We start from the raw sequence: 18,800 nt of genomic DNA, 5'->3' as shown, positions 1-18,800 counted from the left end.
TGCTGTGCCACCGTACTGCCCATAGACACATAATTAAAATTATTGCTCAGCATGTCACTGTGTCGAAAATGTTTAAGACAGGGCCTTACGTTTGCACTAAAAGACACTTTCGGAATTTATAAACCAATTCATGGCGAGAAACCTTTTCCGTCAAATAGTAAAACCCAAAGGATGACACAACAGCAGTAAAATATGTACTTTGATGAAAATGTAGCTATTTGGCCCTTTCTGAAAAAAAGACACGGAGGATTAACATTACATATCTCCCTCCCTGTAGGTACAAATTTGCAAGTTGTCAAGAAATGAAAATGCAAACACTGAAATGGTCAAACTTAAGTGCTGAGCTGCCCCAGGGTCACACCTCACTCTTACAAGTCAAAACACTTGAAAGAAAACACAGGATCCCTTCAGGCTGCGTTAATAGTAAATCATAAATGATTCAGAGGCCCTCTGGCCAAAAAAAAAAAAAAAAAAAAATCAACTCTACCTCTGACCATTAAAGACAGAAGGGACGTAACGCCAAAAAGGATGTAACAATCAACAGGGCACCCAGAGAAACCGGGGTAATAATGGATGATTGACAAGTGCACAGACAGTGTGCTGAGTCGCCGTCTTTGTCTGGAAAGGACGCAGTTAACATATGTGCATGCATTAGCGTGTGGGCAGACCCCATCAGAGGTAAAAAAAAAAAAAAACTGTGTAAAAGATGGGTGAAAACCATTTGGATCACCTTCTATGTAAACAAATGAAAAAATTAAATAGTGTTTTCATAATATATGTTTATATATAATATGTAAACATATATATATTTATAGCTATATTTATACATACACATTAAATAGGAACAGCTGGTGGCTTTGGACCATAAGGTTGCAGGTTTGAATCCCACCTCCAGCTGTAATACCTTTGAGCAAGGTACTTACTGTAAAATTACCCAGCTATACAGGTAAATAATTCTAAGCTGCTTTGGAGAAGCATCAGCTAAATACATAAATGTAATGTAAATTAACAGACAATAAAAAAACAGGAGGCCAAATAAATCTCTAGAAAACTTAAAAACTGCAGAAGCTGAAACATGGAAGGAGTTGCATTGAACAAGAAATTATTATTCTTACTATTAAGATGATGCCTTTCAAGATGATGCTGCTGAGATTACCGGAACAAGCCGACTACAAAGAGACTGCTAGATTTGGGGGAAAAAATAATCCTTTTTATACTGAAATTCATGCTGAAACACATGCAGCAGAAACAGAGCACTGAAGTGATGTGTATGTAAATCCACCGCTGGATTATAACGCCGCACCGGCACGCTGACGTCCACATTGTCCGATGACACACATAAACCAAACGACCAAAACCGCATACGATCGAAAGGCCAGATGATTTTTCCCCCAAAAAAACTCCCTTCATAAGTGCAGTATTTAAAGCAACAGCACATTTTTTAGTCTCATCAATTAAACAAAGGGGTGACGTATCTCTACGTTAGTCAGTATCTGAATACAGTAGAAAACGCATCCGAGATCCGAAATACCCCGAGATCCCAGTAACAGCAGCAGCTCCCTGAAAAATTATTAAAATACATAACCAACAAGTAATGCTGTGGGTATTTAATACACTACTGCACTTGAGGGTGTCTAATTTGGCCTATGGCTCACAATCCATGGGCCACCTCCTCCTCCTCCTCCTCCTGTAACCCGGCGAGGTCTCTTTTCGAGGCCAAAAATTTTGACCCAGTCAGTGCTAAGCGGGTCATGATCCGGGTTTGAGCTCCTGATATGAAAGAGGCTTTAGTCCCATTCGTTTGCAGGGCTTCGGGCCCTCAGGCTGGAGGAGATGCGGTGGAATGCACAGCGAAGCTGGGGGAGGTGAACTCGGCTCCTCGCAACTTCTGCGCACTTCATAGTCTTCTATAGAGAAATCCATTATTATTACTATTATTATCATCATCATCATCATCATCATCATCAGCCCTTCCAAAGCCACTGACAACTTCCATGTTAGAACAGTTCAGCATGAAGTAACTAAGTTCAGAAGAGCAGCAGTCAAGAGAAACTGAATTTCATGTCACACACCAGAAACGCCTTAGCAAGACCATAAAACTCAACACTGACCGATCTGCGAAACTATTTAGATTTTTTTGATTAGTTAGATTTAGTTACATTTATTTAGCAGACGCTTTTCTCCAAAGCGACTTCCAATGAACTCTGGGTAGCGTTACCATCCCGCACACCTTATTCACCAAGGTGACTTGTGTGAGATTTTATTAATTTAATTTATTTTATTACTCTGTGGCTCCATTCCTCACCATCCCGCGGATGATTAACATCGAACACCATGATGATTAACAGCTCTGTTAAAGTAAAAGTTAATGATGCTTAGAAGATAACAACAGTGTGCTGCATGAAGATATGTGAACCCTGTAGGGATGGGCATTATTCTTGGTAAAATATTAAAATAAATTAAATGACTGTCAACTGGCATTATTGTTACTACTGTTACCATTATTTATTGCTATTTCTGTCGCACTACTCACTGTCATTGTCATTGTTTTGTTTGCGCAGTATTTTTATTGTCTCTGTCTTTGTCCATAGTCTGTGGAGAAGCACAGAAATTCGAGAAAAAAATTTCACGATACTTGTACATGGTACTTGTACCTACGACAATAAACTTGAAACCTGAAATCCAAATGTTGAATCTTAAATTAAACTTATAGAATGAATAAACAATTATGATTTATACACCTGATTCTACTTACCTACTTGGTTTAACCAATGCAACTTGGGGTTGAATTATTTTACACTTGCATTATTACCGTGTTTCTACTACACACCTTATTTCCTCTAAAGCGACATATGGAACTGGTCTTTACACACCAGTTACGTCGCATGAGAAACACTGATTCTCATTAAATAACCATCTCGTGGTAAAACTAAGGGACGCCACGGCTTTGCATACTATCCAGCATCCACCGTGCGTAACAGGTAAATCAGAGAGAAGTTAGATAATTACCCTGTGTTTTCTTTCTCAGATGAATTCTTATATTTAATAATAAGTGCCGCCCTGCGGCACCTGCACGCCGCGTGGGAGTCGGAGCTGATTATAAGCTTCTCAGAGAGCTGCAGCACAACCGGGCACTAATCCCTCAGCAAGGCGCCTACCAGGTTATTCTAAAACAGCACCAAGTTTCTCAAAAGAACTGCACGTACACTCTTACTGTACATACAATTTCCTGAAAGTGAGTGAATGAGTATGTGTCGCCCCCTGGTGGCCGCCTGATGAACAAACGTAAAACAACCTCATTTCTCTGACACTTTTCGCCAAGCGACTTGCAATGTTAAACCGCTTACAGTTATTTACCCCTCGTTCAGCTGGGTAATTTTACTGGAGCAATTTCTAGGGTACGTACCTCGCTCAGGGGTACTACAGCCGGCGGCGAGGCTCAAATCTGTGACCTTTGGGTCCAAAAGTAGAAGCTTTAACAATTGCACTGGCAGCTGCCCCTAAACAACTTTCCCTCTTGACTCCATCAGTTAAATTTGTCTTCCCGTTTATTTATTTACCCTTTCCGATTACTACGGACACGAACTGAAAACGCCGCAAATCAGGATTTGGACTCGAACAAAACCACTTACCTGCAGAGGCATTTCAGAATAGCAGTGTTCAGAGAAATAAAGCAAATGCACATTTATTTACAACAAAGCAACTCGCACCTTTTTTCTCTGACATTGTGAAAAGGAAAGAATTTCTGAATTACTGTCACGCGTCCCCGATATAAATGAATGGCAACGTGTGGAGCAACTTCGGAATTCAGCCGGAGGTTTGGGTCACGATCCAGAACATTCTCATTAGTTACAAGAGAGGCCTTGTGTACACAAGTTTGGCTTTGTTCACCAAATCAGAATTCTTCATAATTTATAGATACATACATACACACACACACTTCTGAACCGCTTGTCCCATACAAGGTCACGGGGAATCGGAGCCTACCCGGCAACACAAGGCATAAGGCCGAAGGGACACACCCAGAACGGGACGCCAGTCCATCGCAAAGCACCCCAAGCGGGACTCAAACCCCAGACCCACCGGAGAGCAGGACCTGCTCCAACCCACTGCGCTATCGCACCCCCACACACACATATAATATATAAATATATATATATATGTACATACACATATCTTATGCAGAATTTATATATATGTGTGCATATATACAGGTGATCCCCGATTTACGATGGGGTTACGTTCTGCAAAACCCATCATAAGTCAAAAATGCATTTAATACACCTAATACGCACCTCTGCCTGACAGTCTGGGACATGTGGATCGCTGCCAGTGCCCAGCATCGTGAGAGAATATCGCACCGCATATCGCTTGCCCGGGGGGGGGGGGGGGGGGGGGGGGGGATCAAAATCCGAAGTACGGTTTCTACTGAATGTCTATCACCAGCTCACCATTGTAAAATCGAAAAATCATAAGTCGAACCATTGTAAATCGGGGACCACCTGTACCTGTATATCTATGTGTGTGTGTGTGTGTGTGTGTGTATATCTAGTGACCATGCAATACCTGGATTTAAAAACTCAGTTGCATTAGAGATAGTCCTCAACCTATGATAACTCGAATTTACAGCAGTCATCTCATCAACCTTATTATTTTATACTGAGCTCTCGATGTCTGCCTGTAACTTCCAGCTACGGCCACTCCACCCGCCGCACAACAACACGGCCACACTGTCGCAAGGCACCGTATTTTTTTATTGATTCAGTCAGTGTCTATTACTGCTACATTTTGTCTACGAAAAATTTCTTATTCACGGAACCTTTCACCTGTGATTCCATTTAAGTTGTGTGTTTTTTTTTTTTTTTTTTTAAAACAATGGCTCGCAAGTAAATATGTGAGCATTCCGGGAGTACAGAAAAGAAAAAGGCAAAGGAAGGAGATTAAAAAGGAAAGTGAAAATAGCGGGGCGTGAAAATATAATTTAAATTATTATTCTATGTTGGAATTATTTTACAAAGGGTACAGTGTGAATTAGTGAACCACATAGCAAAGCTCCATTATATAGTGCTGCTTGAAAGTATAAGAGAACCCCTTGTGTCCTTTAGTTTTACCATGAAATGGTTATTTAGTGAGAATCGGTGTTTCTCACGTGACATAACAGGTGTGTAACGACCAATTCCATATGTTGGTTTGCAAGAAATCGTGTGTGGAGCAGAAACACGGAAGTAGTGCAGGTGTAAAAATATTTCAACCCCAAGTTGTATTGGTTAAATCAAGTAGGTAAGTAGAATCAGGTGTGTAACTCATAATTGTTTATTCATTTTATTCGTTTATTTCAAGATGCAGATTTTAAGTTTCTTTTAATATTTCATACAAGAATAATGACCATTATTATAGGGCTCGCATCCATCCAAGCCGCACTGTACCGCGTCCAATTCATTGCTGTCGTTTCTGCTGTATAACGTCACGGTTCATATGATGTCGCACGAGGAGATCTGCGACTTGCGACAAAGTCGTCTCACGACAGGGTCAGCGGGACGCAACCCGGTCGTAAGTCGGCGACCCCCTGTAACGGGAAGCGGGATGTGCGATGTGTGGCGCCCCCTGGTGGATGCTACTTACAGCTGTTGCCAGGCGGCTGCAGGCTGTGTTTGGTCATGGAGCACCAGCCCACGGGGAAGACGTCCCGCGAGTCGTACTTGCACCAGTAGTCGAAGGCTCCTCTCCAGCCGTCGAACGTGACGAAGACCTCGGCACCCTTCGCCTCACCGATGGTGGCGGGGCAGATGAGGTACGGGTTCTTCCTGTCCACAGCCTCCAGTTTCATCCCGGGTTTGAAAGCGTTGTAATGGGGCTTCTCGGGCTCCTGAAGGGAGGGGCAGAGGGTCTCGCGTTTGTTTTCGGCTGGATGTTTTCCGTGGCCTAAGGCTGCGTGCCGAGAGGACGGCGTACAGCGTGCAGCGGCTCCTCGCCCTACAAGCGCAGTTGGGACCTGTAGTCCGAATTTGATTCGCTCCAAGTCTTAACTTTGAGCCTCATTAAAACTCAAACTTTCCAAAGAAAACTCCAAAATGACTGAAAAAGACTCAGAGTCACTATTAACCGATTCACCCCATAAACATATACAGGCTTCTCTCACGTAAAAACCATAAAATCTACTCGTAAAGTGAATTCTCATTGAAAGAAAAAGCTCTTCGATGCCATTAATTTCATTTTTTTTCCTTTATTTTCATTTCTTGTCCTAATGCAGGGTGCAGAATTCACCCCAGAAACAGAGTGAGCGAGGAAGGGTACTCGTGCAAACATGGAGAGAACATGTAAACCAAACATGAACTGTGCAGTTTCGCCAGATTCGAACCCATTCCCAAACTGCCCGCTGCACCACTGTGCTGCCCTTACCATCCCAGTAAAGGGGAAAAACAATGTTTCTGAGCCACAAAATTTGTTCTTTTTTTAAACACATGAACGTTTCCTTCCTTAACTTTTAAAAATGGAGAACTGCCTTGGACACAAATAAATGCAGGCTTAACCATGTTCGAAACCCCTTACACATAGTGCATTTGTGCATTTCTGTTTCCTGTCCTCTTTCCCTTTTCCTCGCTGTTCATCCTACTAATATTTTTATCTTTTCATTGTCTTTTTTTTTTTTTTTTTTTTTTTAAGTGTGGTCTTCTTGGGCTGCACAGTGGTGCAGCAGGGGCTTCAGAGATCCTGCACTGCGGGATCCAACACAGGAGTGGATTCCACTATGTGGGTCTCCTCCAGATGCTCTCGTTTCCTCCCACAGTTGAAAGACTTGTGTTTCAGGTGGACTGAAGACTCTAAAATCCACACAGTGTGTGACAATGTGTGAGTGAAAGAATGCATGTGAGAGACTGCAATGGACTGGCTGGTATCCCGCCTTGGGTGCGTGCATGTGTGGCCACCCTGTGATGGACTGGCATCCCCCACTGCGCCCAACGCTACCAGGATAGGCTCCAGTTCACTGCGACCCAAACTGGAAAGCTGGGTAGATATTCTCAGAAGAAGTACCTGCTAAGAATGAGATGACAGTGTTTGTCTAAATTTTATAGTACAAATTACATTTGGTACAAATTAATTTTCATAAGTGAAACCTCGCTTATATGAGGGAAGCCTGTACGACATCGTTGATCACCAACACTCACAAACACCATACACAAGCTGTAAGAAAGTGTGGCACAGAGCTGATTTAAGGGGGACCCAATGCCCTACTCTGTTTGGGTGTGTTTTGCTGCCATATATCAGCTGGCAATGTAAACACAGGTCACATGCATCTGCAGGAAATAAGTGAATAACCTGGAAAAAAAAATATTTGCATCTTTGAAAACCTTAATCTTAGAAATCTTTCCTAGCAGAAAACACATTCCCACCTTTTTAAAAGCAGTGGATGGTGCTATCTCTGCTCCACTTAAGGTTCTCAGCAGAAACATGGGCCACGAGGAAGCGTTCATTCTGAACCCTGTGGGGGGCGAATGTGGGGGGGGGGGGGGTAATAACTTGAATGTAGTGACTTGTACAGCATAAGAGTGAACATCACAGTGGTCATACTCTCACAACAGAGCTCTCAGTGATCTCCCTCTCTTACTACTGCATTAACATTTTTTCATTTAGCTGCTACTTTTCTCCAAAGCTATTCAAAAAATAAATACTTATGATGACTTTACCCATTTACACAGCTGGGCAATTTTTGCTGGAGCTATTTTAAGGTCGGTGTACCTTGCTCAAGGGTATTAAGGGGCAAGGATTTGAACCCGCGGCTTTAGCCACTACGCCACCTGCTGTTGGTGTCGAGTCATGCGTTCCAGCAAAAGGCTTTATGACAGAGCCCTGTCGAACTTTTCAATATGTCAGAGTTTGCAGGTTCTCCCCACAGAACTGATCGCATGCGGAAAGACGAGAGATAGTCGCAGCGTAATAATTACGGTGTAAATTATGGTCCTGATGCCGTTATCCGAAATACATAGCAGTACTTGACCCATTTATGTTGTTGGGTATTTGTACAGGACAAACACTCCTTAGTCCTACACTTTACAACAGGAAAAGTAAGGAGTAGGGCTGGAACCAACGAGCTTCTGTAACCACACTACCTGCTGCACATCTACACACAGTAAAACTATATTAAGTACAATGTCATTTTCAAGGAAACTGTTACAAAGCTGTTTACAAACAAGCTTCTGTTCAGTCAGCTCATGTTCACAATCCTTACGTTAAATTTGCCGAGATGTACGTCGCTTTGGAGAAAACGTCTGCTAAATGAATAAATGTAAACGTACATCCTCTCCTCCCCTTATGATTTTTCTCGCAAACCATGTCCTTCCGCCACCCTCCCATGATGCTCTGGGGCAGCCCTTACCCAGCGGCGGCTGCAGCATGTCCCCATTCTTCTCACATGTGCCGATGGGCTGGATGTCAGAGGAATCCACCAGCCTCCAGAAGTCATTCGTGTTGTCGCTGCCGTCCAGTCGCAGACGCAGCCTCACGCCTGCCAGGCCCATCACCGTGGCGATGCACACGGAGGTGGTGTTGCGTGGATCGCGGGCCTCCAGCTTCATGCCAACCTTGAACTCGTTGGTAGGTGGGACTCTGGACTGAAGACAGAGACACAAGAGCTGCTCAGAGATCTGACTGGAACCAGTCCAAGGGTTCGAGCCTTCGGTGACTGGCGCGGCTCTGCACTAGGAACTCATCAGCATTCTGATATCGACGATACAGACAGATGTCAGAAGTGTCCATTAATGAGCGTACACTGGGCTCTTGGCTTACGAACACGATTGAGACAAGAATTTGGAAATCCCGAATTGTTTTTACCGTGGTGCAATCAATAAAAGCTGAATAATACAGAGCCGCGTTCTGCTTTTTAACAAGTTACGTTCTACGGGGGTGCGGTGGCGCAGTGGGTTGGACCGGGTCCTGCTCTCCAGTGGGTCTGGGGTTCGAGTCCTGCTTGGGGTGCCTTGCGACAGACTGGCGTCCCGTCCTGGTGTGTCCCCCTCCCCCTCCAGCCTTACGCCCTGTGTTGCCGGGTTAGGCTCCGGTTCCCTGCGACCCCGTATGGGACAAGCGGTTCAGATAGTGTGTGTGTGTGTGTATACGTTCTACTGTATAAAAACAAAAACTTCCATCCATTATCAAAAACTGATAAATTTAGGGTAATTTAGGGTAGTGGTGATCTGCAGTATTCCAGAAGCAGGAAGTGAGGTAGGATTTATTCCATGTGAGACACCACTACATCGCAATCGCACCAGCTGCCCCAAGTGCAGACTTTACCTTTCCCCCCCCCCACTTTAAAAGTACAATAAAATTTGTTTAAAATTTCAGAAAAAAAAAAAAAAACCAACCATTCACCAATAGAACCCTAATGGCTTCAAAGTCCCTCAATTTACATACAAGAAAGTTTCTGTAAAAGCCACCGGTAGAAAGGAAATATACAGTAAATAATTATAGCATTGAGTATAAACTATGGTAGGCAGTAAATAAAAATACAGGGTAATTTTCATTTTAACGTTTTTAATAACTTCAAGCTACGTTAACATTAAAAGGAATTTAAAATGACTGAAAATAAAAAGGAATGCTCTTCCCAAACCCCAGAGCAACTTGCGATGCTAAGCGACCAACACTTACTCACCCATTTATACAGCTGTGTAATTTTACTGGAGCAATTTAGGGTAAATACCTTGCTCAATGGTACTACAGCTGGAGGTGAGATTCAAATGTGTGACCTGGGGTCCAAAGACAGCAGCCGTAACCACTACGCCACCAGCTGCTCCAAGTGCTGACTAATGGAGCTGTAAACACGATTTTCTCTGAGTGCATTTTGCTGCCAACTAATGGCAGGAAGCAGAAGTGCAGTCCATTTTATCTGCAACAAAGAAACATTTGAGGAAACGGTCAAGAAAATACGGTTTAAAATAAATAATAAAAAGGAAAACGTATGTATCTTCACAAAAAAAAAAAAAAAAAAATCACAACTAATGTTTTTAACACGAGAAACAAAACGTACCACTCTGAGGCCTCAGACACTTAATATTTGCAATGGGAGTTAACCATGTTTACCCCCATTCAAGACCCCTGGTGGGGTGGTGTGAAAATATACCTGTCTGAAACAGCTTGGAGGAGCTGGTAATGACAAGGTTTCCTTCAGATAGTCCTCCCAGCTAAAGGTCTCTAGAAAAAGCAAAAAGGTAAAAAGCTACAACAAATGAAGCATACAATATACAGGACTATAACATTATATTTTACATTTATCAGACACTTTTCTCCAAAGCAACTTCCAATGAACTCTATGTAGCGTTATCAGCCCACACACACACCTTATTCACCAGGGTGACTTACACCACTTACAATCACCAATTCACCTGAACAGCATGTCTTTGGACTGTGGGAGGAAACCAGAGCACCCAGAGGAAACCCACAGAGACACAGGGAGAACATGCGAACTCCACACAGACCGAGCAGGGGTCAAACCCACATCCTCTCGCACCCCCCGGGTGCTGAGAGACAGCGGCGTTACTCACTGTGCCATCGTGCTGCGCGACCTGCCTACTCTAACCCTGCTGTAGGCACAGAGGAACAGCAGAAGGCGCTCTAAGTCAGCTTTGCAGGAATTCAAATTTGTTGCACTTTAATGCTGTTTAGTTAAACTGCGGTAAGAAGCTCAATGTACCTTTTTTAGCGAGCGAAGAATCTGCTGATGGATGAATCCTTCCTGATTTCTCTTTCTTACTCTCCCTTTGATCTAAAAACCATACATACAGCTATTAAAAGAAATATACCGCACCAAATCACACGCATCTCTCATATCTTACATTTATACATTACGTGTGTGATAGTAACAAAGACAATTATAATGTAATATTTATTTTAAATTTACAGCAATGAAACGACACAGGATGCCATATAAGTCAGTCACTCACGGGGTGATTCTAATCGTGTCTTATCATGCTTTGAGATAGTATTACAGGTAAACTTTCCTTTTTTTTCTTCTTCTTCTTACTCATTGTAACGGCCCGTCTGTCCCCGCTTCAGCAATTTGCTTGTTTTCTAATTGTTTTACTTGTCCAATCCTGGCAAATATGTCTAGTTTTTGGTTTGACCCTGTGTAAGAACTACAGTATTTACTACATATTATTATAAGTACATTATAATCAGAATCAGAACGAGCTTTATTGCCAAGTATGTTCGCGCATACAAGGGATTTGTCTTGGTGACAGGAACTTCCACAGCACAGACAGAATGACAGTGGCAAGATAAGAAATAAGTGCATTATATAGATATTATAAGTACATTTCTTCTGGCTTGTCGCCGTCACTGTGAACCTGAAACACTGCAAGCATTTTTTGCATTGTACCAAGCCAGCACTGTAGTGACAAAGGCATCGCTAAAATAAATAGCTAAACAAACAATTTCATACATACATTTTTACGTAACAGATTTTTCGAGACAAATCGGGATCAACTACCAATACAACAACAATGTCCGGTATCAGAATAGCAGTCTTTCATTTTAAATAATTAACAGTAATTTAGGAGGCGAGCCGTATCTTTTTCGCTAATGGACTTTTTTGAAACGAAGACACCGCGACAGATCAAAACGACAGCTGGTTACCTTTTATCAAGGTTCTTCCCATGGTTACTCCCTGGGTGGCACCTCGGCCGGCCGGATGTCGGATGTACCGCTGGAGTCCGGAGAAAGAAAAGATGGATCAGCGGAGGAAGGAGAGCGAACGTCTAAGCGGGAGAGGCGGTACGAGCGGGACGGAGAGAGACAGCGAGCGAGTGGGAGTCGGAGGAGCCTCCACCGCGTGGGAGCTCTCGGAAGGGCCAAAAGGAGACGGAAACGTGTACCCGTGCGATATTTCACTGCGGCCCGTCCCCGAGACTGGCCACGCGTGATACATAAATCCCTTCACAACGAGGAAACGCCACACGTGCAAACACTCTGCCTTACCGTGGTCTCAAACCCTGACCTTCCCTCATTCCCCTTCCTCTTTGTCCCTGTCCCCGCACTGCTTCAGCTCCTTGCGATATTCTCCTCTTTAACAGTCTGAAAGTTCAACCGGAAGGTTGAAAATTCTATTTACACGGTAACGGTTTTTACTTTGTACTTTTAGCGGCAGAAAAGAAAAAGCGAAAGAAAATACATCTGTAACAAATAACGCGGCATGAGAACGTAATGCTAGTAATCGTACGGCTCCGTACTTATTCTACGTTAGCGTTATTGTAACGAGAACAATGTGTGAAGTTCGATCAAAGATATAACAAAGCCCTGTGGGACAGCATAGCATTCATGCATACTAATTATTTGTATATCCCAATGGTTTATACGTGGGGGGTGCGGTGGTGCAGTGGGTTGGACCGGGTCCTGCTCTCCGGTGGGTCTGGGGTTCGAGTCCCGCTTGGGGTGCCTTGCGATGGACTGGCGTCCCGTCCTGGGTGCGTCCCCTCCCCCTCCGGCCTTGTGTTGCCGGGTTAGGCTCCGGTTCCTCGCGACCCCGTACGGGACAAGCGGTTTCGGAATGGTTTATACAACACAATTTACGGGGGTTTGCGACTTACGATGAAGTTGGAAAGGTCATTAGTACGGAACTCCATCGCAAGCCGAGGGCGGCCCGCGCGGCGAGAAGAAACCGAACCATCTAGAGCCGCAAAACTACCAGAATAATCTGCACGAGCCGACCGCGTACGAACTTTTCCCAAAGCAGCGTCTCCGCTTCGCGAGACGGATTCGGCCGTCGACGGAACATCCGCGAGAACAAACAGCCCATCCTTTAACCCCGCACACCCAGCTGCGAGACGGAGCGCCACTTAAAGGTCAGAGTTTCCACGAGTCTCCTTCGAGGGATCATGCTGTATCTGAAGACTGCCGTCTTCAAGGGCGAGTTACGAAGGGGTCGAGCTCCGCGCTCAATTTTCCCCTTCTTTATTTAAGAGAGGCGCAGGACCGCACTTCTGGGTCAGCTTTAAAGAGCAGAATGCCTCTCCGACGGGCGCCGCTCTCACGGGAGCTCTGCTTTCCTTTACAGTCGCTTTCAAAAGGTCTCCGGAACAACAGGTCGCATGTCATCTGCCGCCCCGTCTCACTTCGCTCATCATCGCCGGACCGCTCACATTGACAGCTTTGCTCTTTACCTCACCCGTCTCGACACCGCAGCCAGCACCTGAATATCAAGATAATCTATAAAATATAACTTTGGTAACATTTAGAGCAAAGTGTTCCCACGTACCTCCCCTCCTCACCTCCCTGCACTGGCCTCCTATAGCTGCCCAGGTCAAATTCCAGACTCTGGTGATGGCCTACAAAAGCATCAGACACCTACAAGGTCTGATCATCTGCTGCACCCCAACCCGATACGCTCCTCCACCTCTGCCCGCTCGGCGGTCGCGCACACGAAAGGTCCAAAATCAAAAGCGTAAAGGTTTTCGGGTGTGGCTCCGTTGCGGCGGAACGACCTCCCCCTCTCGCTCAGAACTGCTGAATCTCAGTCCACATTTAATAAGGGTCTTAAAAGTCACCACTTCCAGACTCACTTCTTCTCCCATGATCTCTGAAATTCATGCAATGTGTAAATGTTCATGCGCTGTAACTTTCAGATCATACCCGTTAAACAACCGATAAACCTTCACACAGCTATTCCTGTAACGTAATATAAATGCTTATATATATCAAAAAAATTATTACTGGGAAGGCGATTTAAAACTGTGAATATTCAGATAAAGTTGTATGCAGCTACTCGTGTGATGAACATCGGTTCATATGGTGGAAAGAAACAAACTACACTTAAGAATCGCACGTCTGCAACTATGTGTCTCTTCTAATGTAATGGACACATTGTATTTTCTATGAGATGTACGTTGCATTGGAGAAAAGTAATTGCTAAATGAATAAATGTAAATGTAAATATTACTAAATATGTTGGTTCTCTCATTATCAGGCATAAAAATACCTATTGTTTAGTTTCTAAATTAATTTTAGGTGACATTTTATTGTCCACCAACAAAAATAATGTTAATCCACTGAATAAATTAACTCCATTAGGCAAAGCAGTTCTATTTTATTCAAGTTTCCACCATTGTGTGGAATAAGATTACTACTAGTCTCTACTATAAAGAAGATAAAAACAATTTGGTGATCTATTTTGAAAACGTAATCTATTTTAAAAATCAGGTGCCATTAAAATAATTGCATATAGTGTGGCGGGAGTGAGCAAATAACTGATTGTCACACTCAGCGCTTCTTGCTTTTACCGTTTTAATCTTGTTTTTACTGCATCTTTGGCATTTCTATTTATTAATTTCAGTTACATTGGATTAATTATTTTATGTTGACTGAACTGCATCTCATTGCATTTCTGTTATTATTTTCCACATTTTTTTGATTCCAAGAATCTGTATCCATTGAAGTTACTGTCTTTTCCCCATTCTGATATTAAAAATAAGTCTATATGGCATAAAAGTTGATATGATTTACAGTATTTTAATAGGCATGGCTTCAGCACTGATGAGAGTTTAAGAGGATTGTATGCTGGGTTAATGCACGTTTTAACCGATTTTTTTTAAATTATTTAATTTTCCATTCAATGTAGTATTTTTGTTACATTAGGGAAATTGAAGTAATGAATTCTTTTCAAATATGCGTTGTTAAGTTAGTAATTCACACTGATTTCCAACATTTTAGTAATAAGGATCTTTTTAAAGCTACGGCCAAGATAGAAAATTGTGTTATTTCGAGTTATGCGATTTGAAGCCTTACTAATCTTTTACCAAGCGGTCAGATATTTTCCAAACATTTGTTCTTTAACTGCCTGAGCGAGATACGTACTGTACAAGGAGCCGTTTGCAAATTCACTTCTTAATCTATTTTGGATTTTCAATCTGACCCACATGAAACCATTTTTTCTATGGTCAACCTGGTTTATGCTATAATGATGAAAACTGGCTCTCTCTATAGCAGTTAGAAGTAGGAACAAATTACAGATATTCAGCAAAAACATAGTCACAGCCATCCAAAGAGCAAAATGGTAGGGGGATATTCAAAAAATTATTCTGACTCTCTCAGACCACAGGGTCTAGTATATAAGGGCTCATACCTAAAAGGTGTGTAAGTTAACTCACAACATGCATGAAATTTAAACTAAAATTGGAGCTGGGAAAGACTCATAAATTGTCTAAAAGTTATTGGAAAAGAGCAATTAAACTTTTTCTGTTAGCCAATCAAATTAAAGTGTTAAGTGTCAATGGCCTGATTTTTTTTTTTACATTCATGGTATGAGATGGCCTTTCGGAACATGACTACAGAATAGTTAAAGTTAAAATGAAAATAGTAATAGTACAAGTACAGTGGTAAGAGCTACTTCCCTCGAACTGAAAGGTCACAGATTTAATCCCCACCTCCAGCTGTATTACTCTTGACCAAGGTACTTATCCCAAATTAGTAATTAATCTAGTAAAAAAAAAAAAAAAAAAAAAAAAAAAAAAAGAAATTATCCAGCTGTATTAATTGCTTAATAATTGTAAATACCTTAACACTGTCAGCTGCTTTGAAGAAGAGCATCAGCTAAATGAATAAATGTAAAAGTGGTTGAACAGTGATTGCAGATGCGGCCCTGTTCAAGTACCAGGGACTAATCGCTCAGATAGGATGTTCGATCGTATCCCACAATAAATATGCGTTCAAAAAGGACCCCTTTATGTCCTCTCTCTCTCACTCTCGTGCAAGACGGATGGAGCTGCCAGAGCTACGTGCACGGCGCTACGCGAAAGGTATGTCGGAGATTCTCCCGAAAATCCGCACGATACGTCAACTTGTCCTGGACACCATGGCCGACCGGCGGACCGTTTGAAAAGCGCCGCTTATCTTCACTTCTTCCTGTATTTCCACATGAATCATTGCACGGGGAGGCCAAAGAAAGCCAGGAATTAATCACGGAGACATTTTTACCATGCGGCTCTTTGCGGTCCCCCCGGCCGGCGCAGCAATAACTTCACGTACCCCCAAACACAACCATAATGTGGAGATAAAAGCATTGCCCTGGTCCACAGATGATTTTGCTCGCATCCCGTCAAGAAGATTGGAGGCAGCTGATGTGCACATGGAGGTCTGAGTGCAGTCACCGCCCCCCCCACAGCAGCTGCCTCCACCCATCCCTCCCTTCACTATCTGCGAGATAGCGGGTTGAGCTGCTTCTGCTAATCCAAACCAGGTCCAAACCTTTACCCGTGGGACACAAATCCCACAGCTGTACATTTTACACATATTTATTTAGCAGACACTTTTCTGCAAAGCGACTTCCAATGAACTCTATGCAGTGTTATGAGCCCACACACCTTATTCACCAAGGCGATTTACACTGCTAGATACACTAACTTACCATGGGTCACTCATCCATACATCAGTGGAACACACTATGTCACTGACACACTATGGGTGAACCTGAACAGCATGTCTTTGGAGTGTGGGAGGAAACCAGAGCACTCAGAGGAACCCCAGACAGACTGAGCAGGAATTGAACCCATGCCCTCCCTCACCACCCAGGCACCATGTGACAGCAGCGCTGCTTGTTGTGCCACGGTGCTGCTGCTGCTGCTGCTATAGCACGCTCCATTTTCAAGGTGTGGCTAAGAGCACCGCCCTGCTGCATGGTGCAAATGGCACAGCTTGAAGAGGAGCCACACAGCAAACCCTGCAGGTTCAAGCTGTGGTTTAAAGCCCACAAGGAGTCCTGCTGAAAAGGTGGCTGACGAAAGCACGCCAAAAGCCGCATCAAGGAACGCGGGGCTGCATTTGGGAAATAACATAATACAGCATAGGGATCCCTTGGAAGGAAGGCTCAGGAATAAGTTCAATTCTGCCCGAAAGTGTGCGCACCATACGACTTGTGCGAGCGGGACAAACGCCAATAAAGCAAGTTTTCTTGCTTACGGCAAAAGGATCTTGTTCAGATTTTGAAACGGCACTAAAATCAATAACGCAGTCGAAGCCGTTCCAACGGCTCAAACCAGGCAATACCGTAGGCAGGAAGGAGCAGTCAAGGAAGCGCCGCGTTGGACTTACGTCTTAAGGATTTCCGCGGCCGTGCGGGCGAGGCTCTGCGCGACGGGGGTCCCGGGGAGCGAGAGCGACGATCCGGGGGAAGTTCTCCTGCGGGACAAAGCGCCATCCAACTCTGAAACTCGTGGGCTCCTGCACAGCACTCCTGCTTCTGCCTTCTCTCCACCTTCAGGTCCCCCTCGCATCCCCCACCCAGGGTCCTCGCCCCTCCCGCTGCCCTGCCTATTCCAGCAGTCCCACAGCGCAGGACAGCCATAAAGATCCTGCAGTCTGTTGAGCGACATGCATTTGGGGGGAAGGGCAGGTGGGAGCGGGCCGCGGCACATGAAAAGGATTCCAGCTCTCCTCATTAGAGGACGAGTCTCCGCTTCCTGCTGCACGTTGGTTCGGGGAACGCCTTTGGGCTAGCGTGTTCTCTACGACTCGGGAGACGGGCAAATGTCATCAGGAAGGTCCCCCTCCGGAGTTGAGAAGTAGGTGGCACCGCGATCGAGAACCTTCCGGAATCGTGCCGAAAGCTGTTGTTATTTTGTCGCTTAACCAGCGTTGGCAATATTTCGGCGCTTATGCGAGCGGATAAGCGGACCAACTCCGGTTACGTATTTTGCCGGAGGACGTTGTTCAGGAAGAAGTTCCATGCCACCCCTAACGACTATGCTCCCTGTGGTCCTGGTTTGTCGTCAGTCACCTTTTTTTTTTTACACGTTTTTCATTCATCATATAAAACCTGTACAAGCAGCCTGGCATTAACTTCCCGGAACGTTAATTACGTTCCTCGAACGCGCATTACAGCACCGGCGGTACGCTGTCAAAATATTATTCGTTCCACTTCTGTTCTCACTTACGCGGCTGGTAAGATCCCAACTGTTGCTCTATAGGCGGACCTCAGCGGGGGGTCCTTCTCAGGCAGGTGAACCTTTATGCTTGAGAAACAAAACAAAGTGGTCAGCGGTGACTAATAAATCTGGGTTGTCCCAAGCAGCCCCCCCCCCACCATCCTCCCCCACTGATGACAGGTTGACCATGGAGAGCTCAAGGCAACGGTCGCTCTGGTGGAGCAAGACTACATGGAGATGGATTCAATGCAGAAAGGAAGTGGAACCCCTCTCAACTAAACTCTTCATCAGGGATACTGGTGTGTCGCGATACCGGTGAAGATCTAGGCACCCCCACGCTGCCGGAGTCATCTTCTTCCTCCCCTTGCAAAACTCAGTCATCATAACTCAGACACTTACGATGTCTTTTGACAACGACGCCAAATACCAGTTCAGGCTTTTCGACAGCAACCGAACACACTTGGAGCTGATGAACGTGCGTGAGAAATCCTTCCATCTCTGTCTTCGGAGACCTCCTTCACCCCTTTACAGCGAAGTCTTTAGTTCATCGCGCCCGGTGACGTTCTAGCGCTCTTTTCCCACACCGGGGTTTCGGGGCAGCGGCTGCAAATTCCCAAACCTATCCCAAGCGAGACGTCCGTCAGCACCCTGAACCTGAAGACGAAGGTAATGTTTGAAATCCTATTCATCGGAGCGCAAGTCTCCGGAGACGGGGAGGGACCGAACCGAAGGCACGTAAACCTGCGGGGGGGGGGCCACAGGAACACGTTATTGACGGGACCTCTCTTATAATCAGGCGAACCTAGACGACCACCCACGGCCACCGAAAAATCTGGGGGCCCCAAAACTTGCTACTAAAATAAAAATAAAATTGCAGTCTTGGAAAACTTTTTTAGA

The 18,800-nt window shown here is 44.4% G+C and overlaps 1 protein-coding gene across 5 annotated transcripts in view; it reads right to left on the bottom strand.

Annotated features, from left to right (window-relative positions):
- LOC108933173 (Scm polycomb group protein like 2) overlaps positions 1-18,800 on the bottom strand; it is a 42,450-nt gene that overhangs the window by 16,973 nt on the left and 6,677 nt on the right. For all 5 annotated transcript variants that reach the window (XM_029250399.1, XM_029250401.1, XM_018750050.2 and 2 more), the window contains exons 2-7: positions 11,626-11,695; positions 10,685-10,756; positions 10,115-10,185; positions 8,375-8,609; positions 7,392-7,480; positions 5,623-5,866 (exon numbers count right to left, since the gene is read on the bottom strand). In XM_029250399.1, coding sequence (XP_029106232.1) covers positions 5,623-5,866; positions 7,392-7,480; positions 8,375-8,609; positions 10,115-10,185; positions 10,685-10,756; positions 11,626-11,647 — 733 coding nt within the window. In that variant the 5' untranslated portion in view covers positions 11,648-11,695. The remainder of the gene's footprint in view (positions 1-5,622; positions 5,867-7,391; positions 7,481-8,374; positions 8,610-10,114; positions 10,186-10,684; positions 10,757-11,625; positions 11,696-18,800) is intronic.

Source organism: Scleropages formosus, chromosome 1 (assembly GCF_900964775.1).
Source record: "Scleropages formosus chromosome 1, fSclFor1.1, whole genome shotgun sequence".
Taxonomy (NCBI): Eukaryota; Metazoa; Chordata; class Actinopteri; order Osteoglossiformes; family Osteoglossidae; genus Scleropages; species Scleropages formosus.
This window is presented reverse-complemented; position numbering and strand designations above follow the sequence as displayed.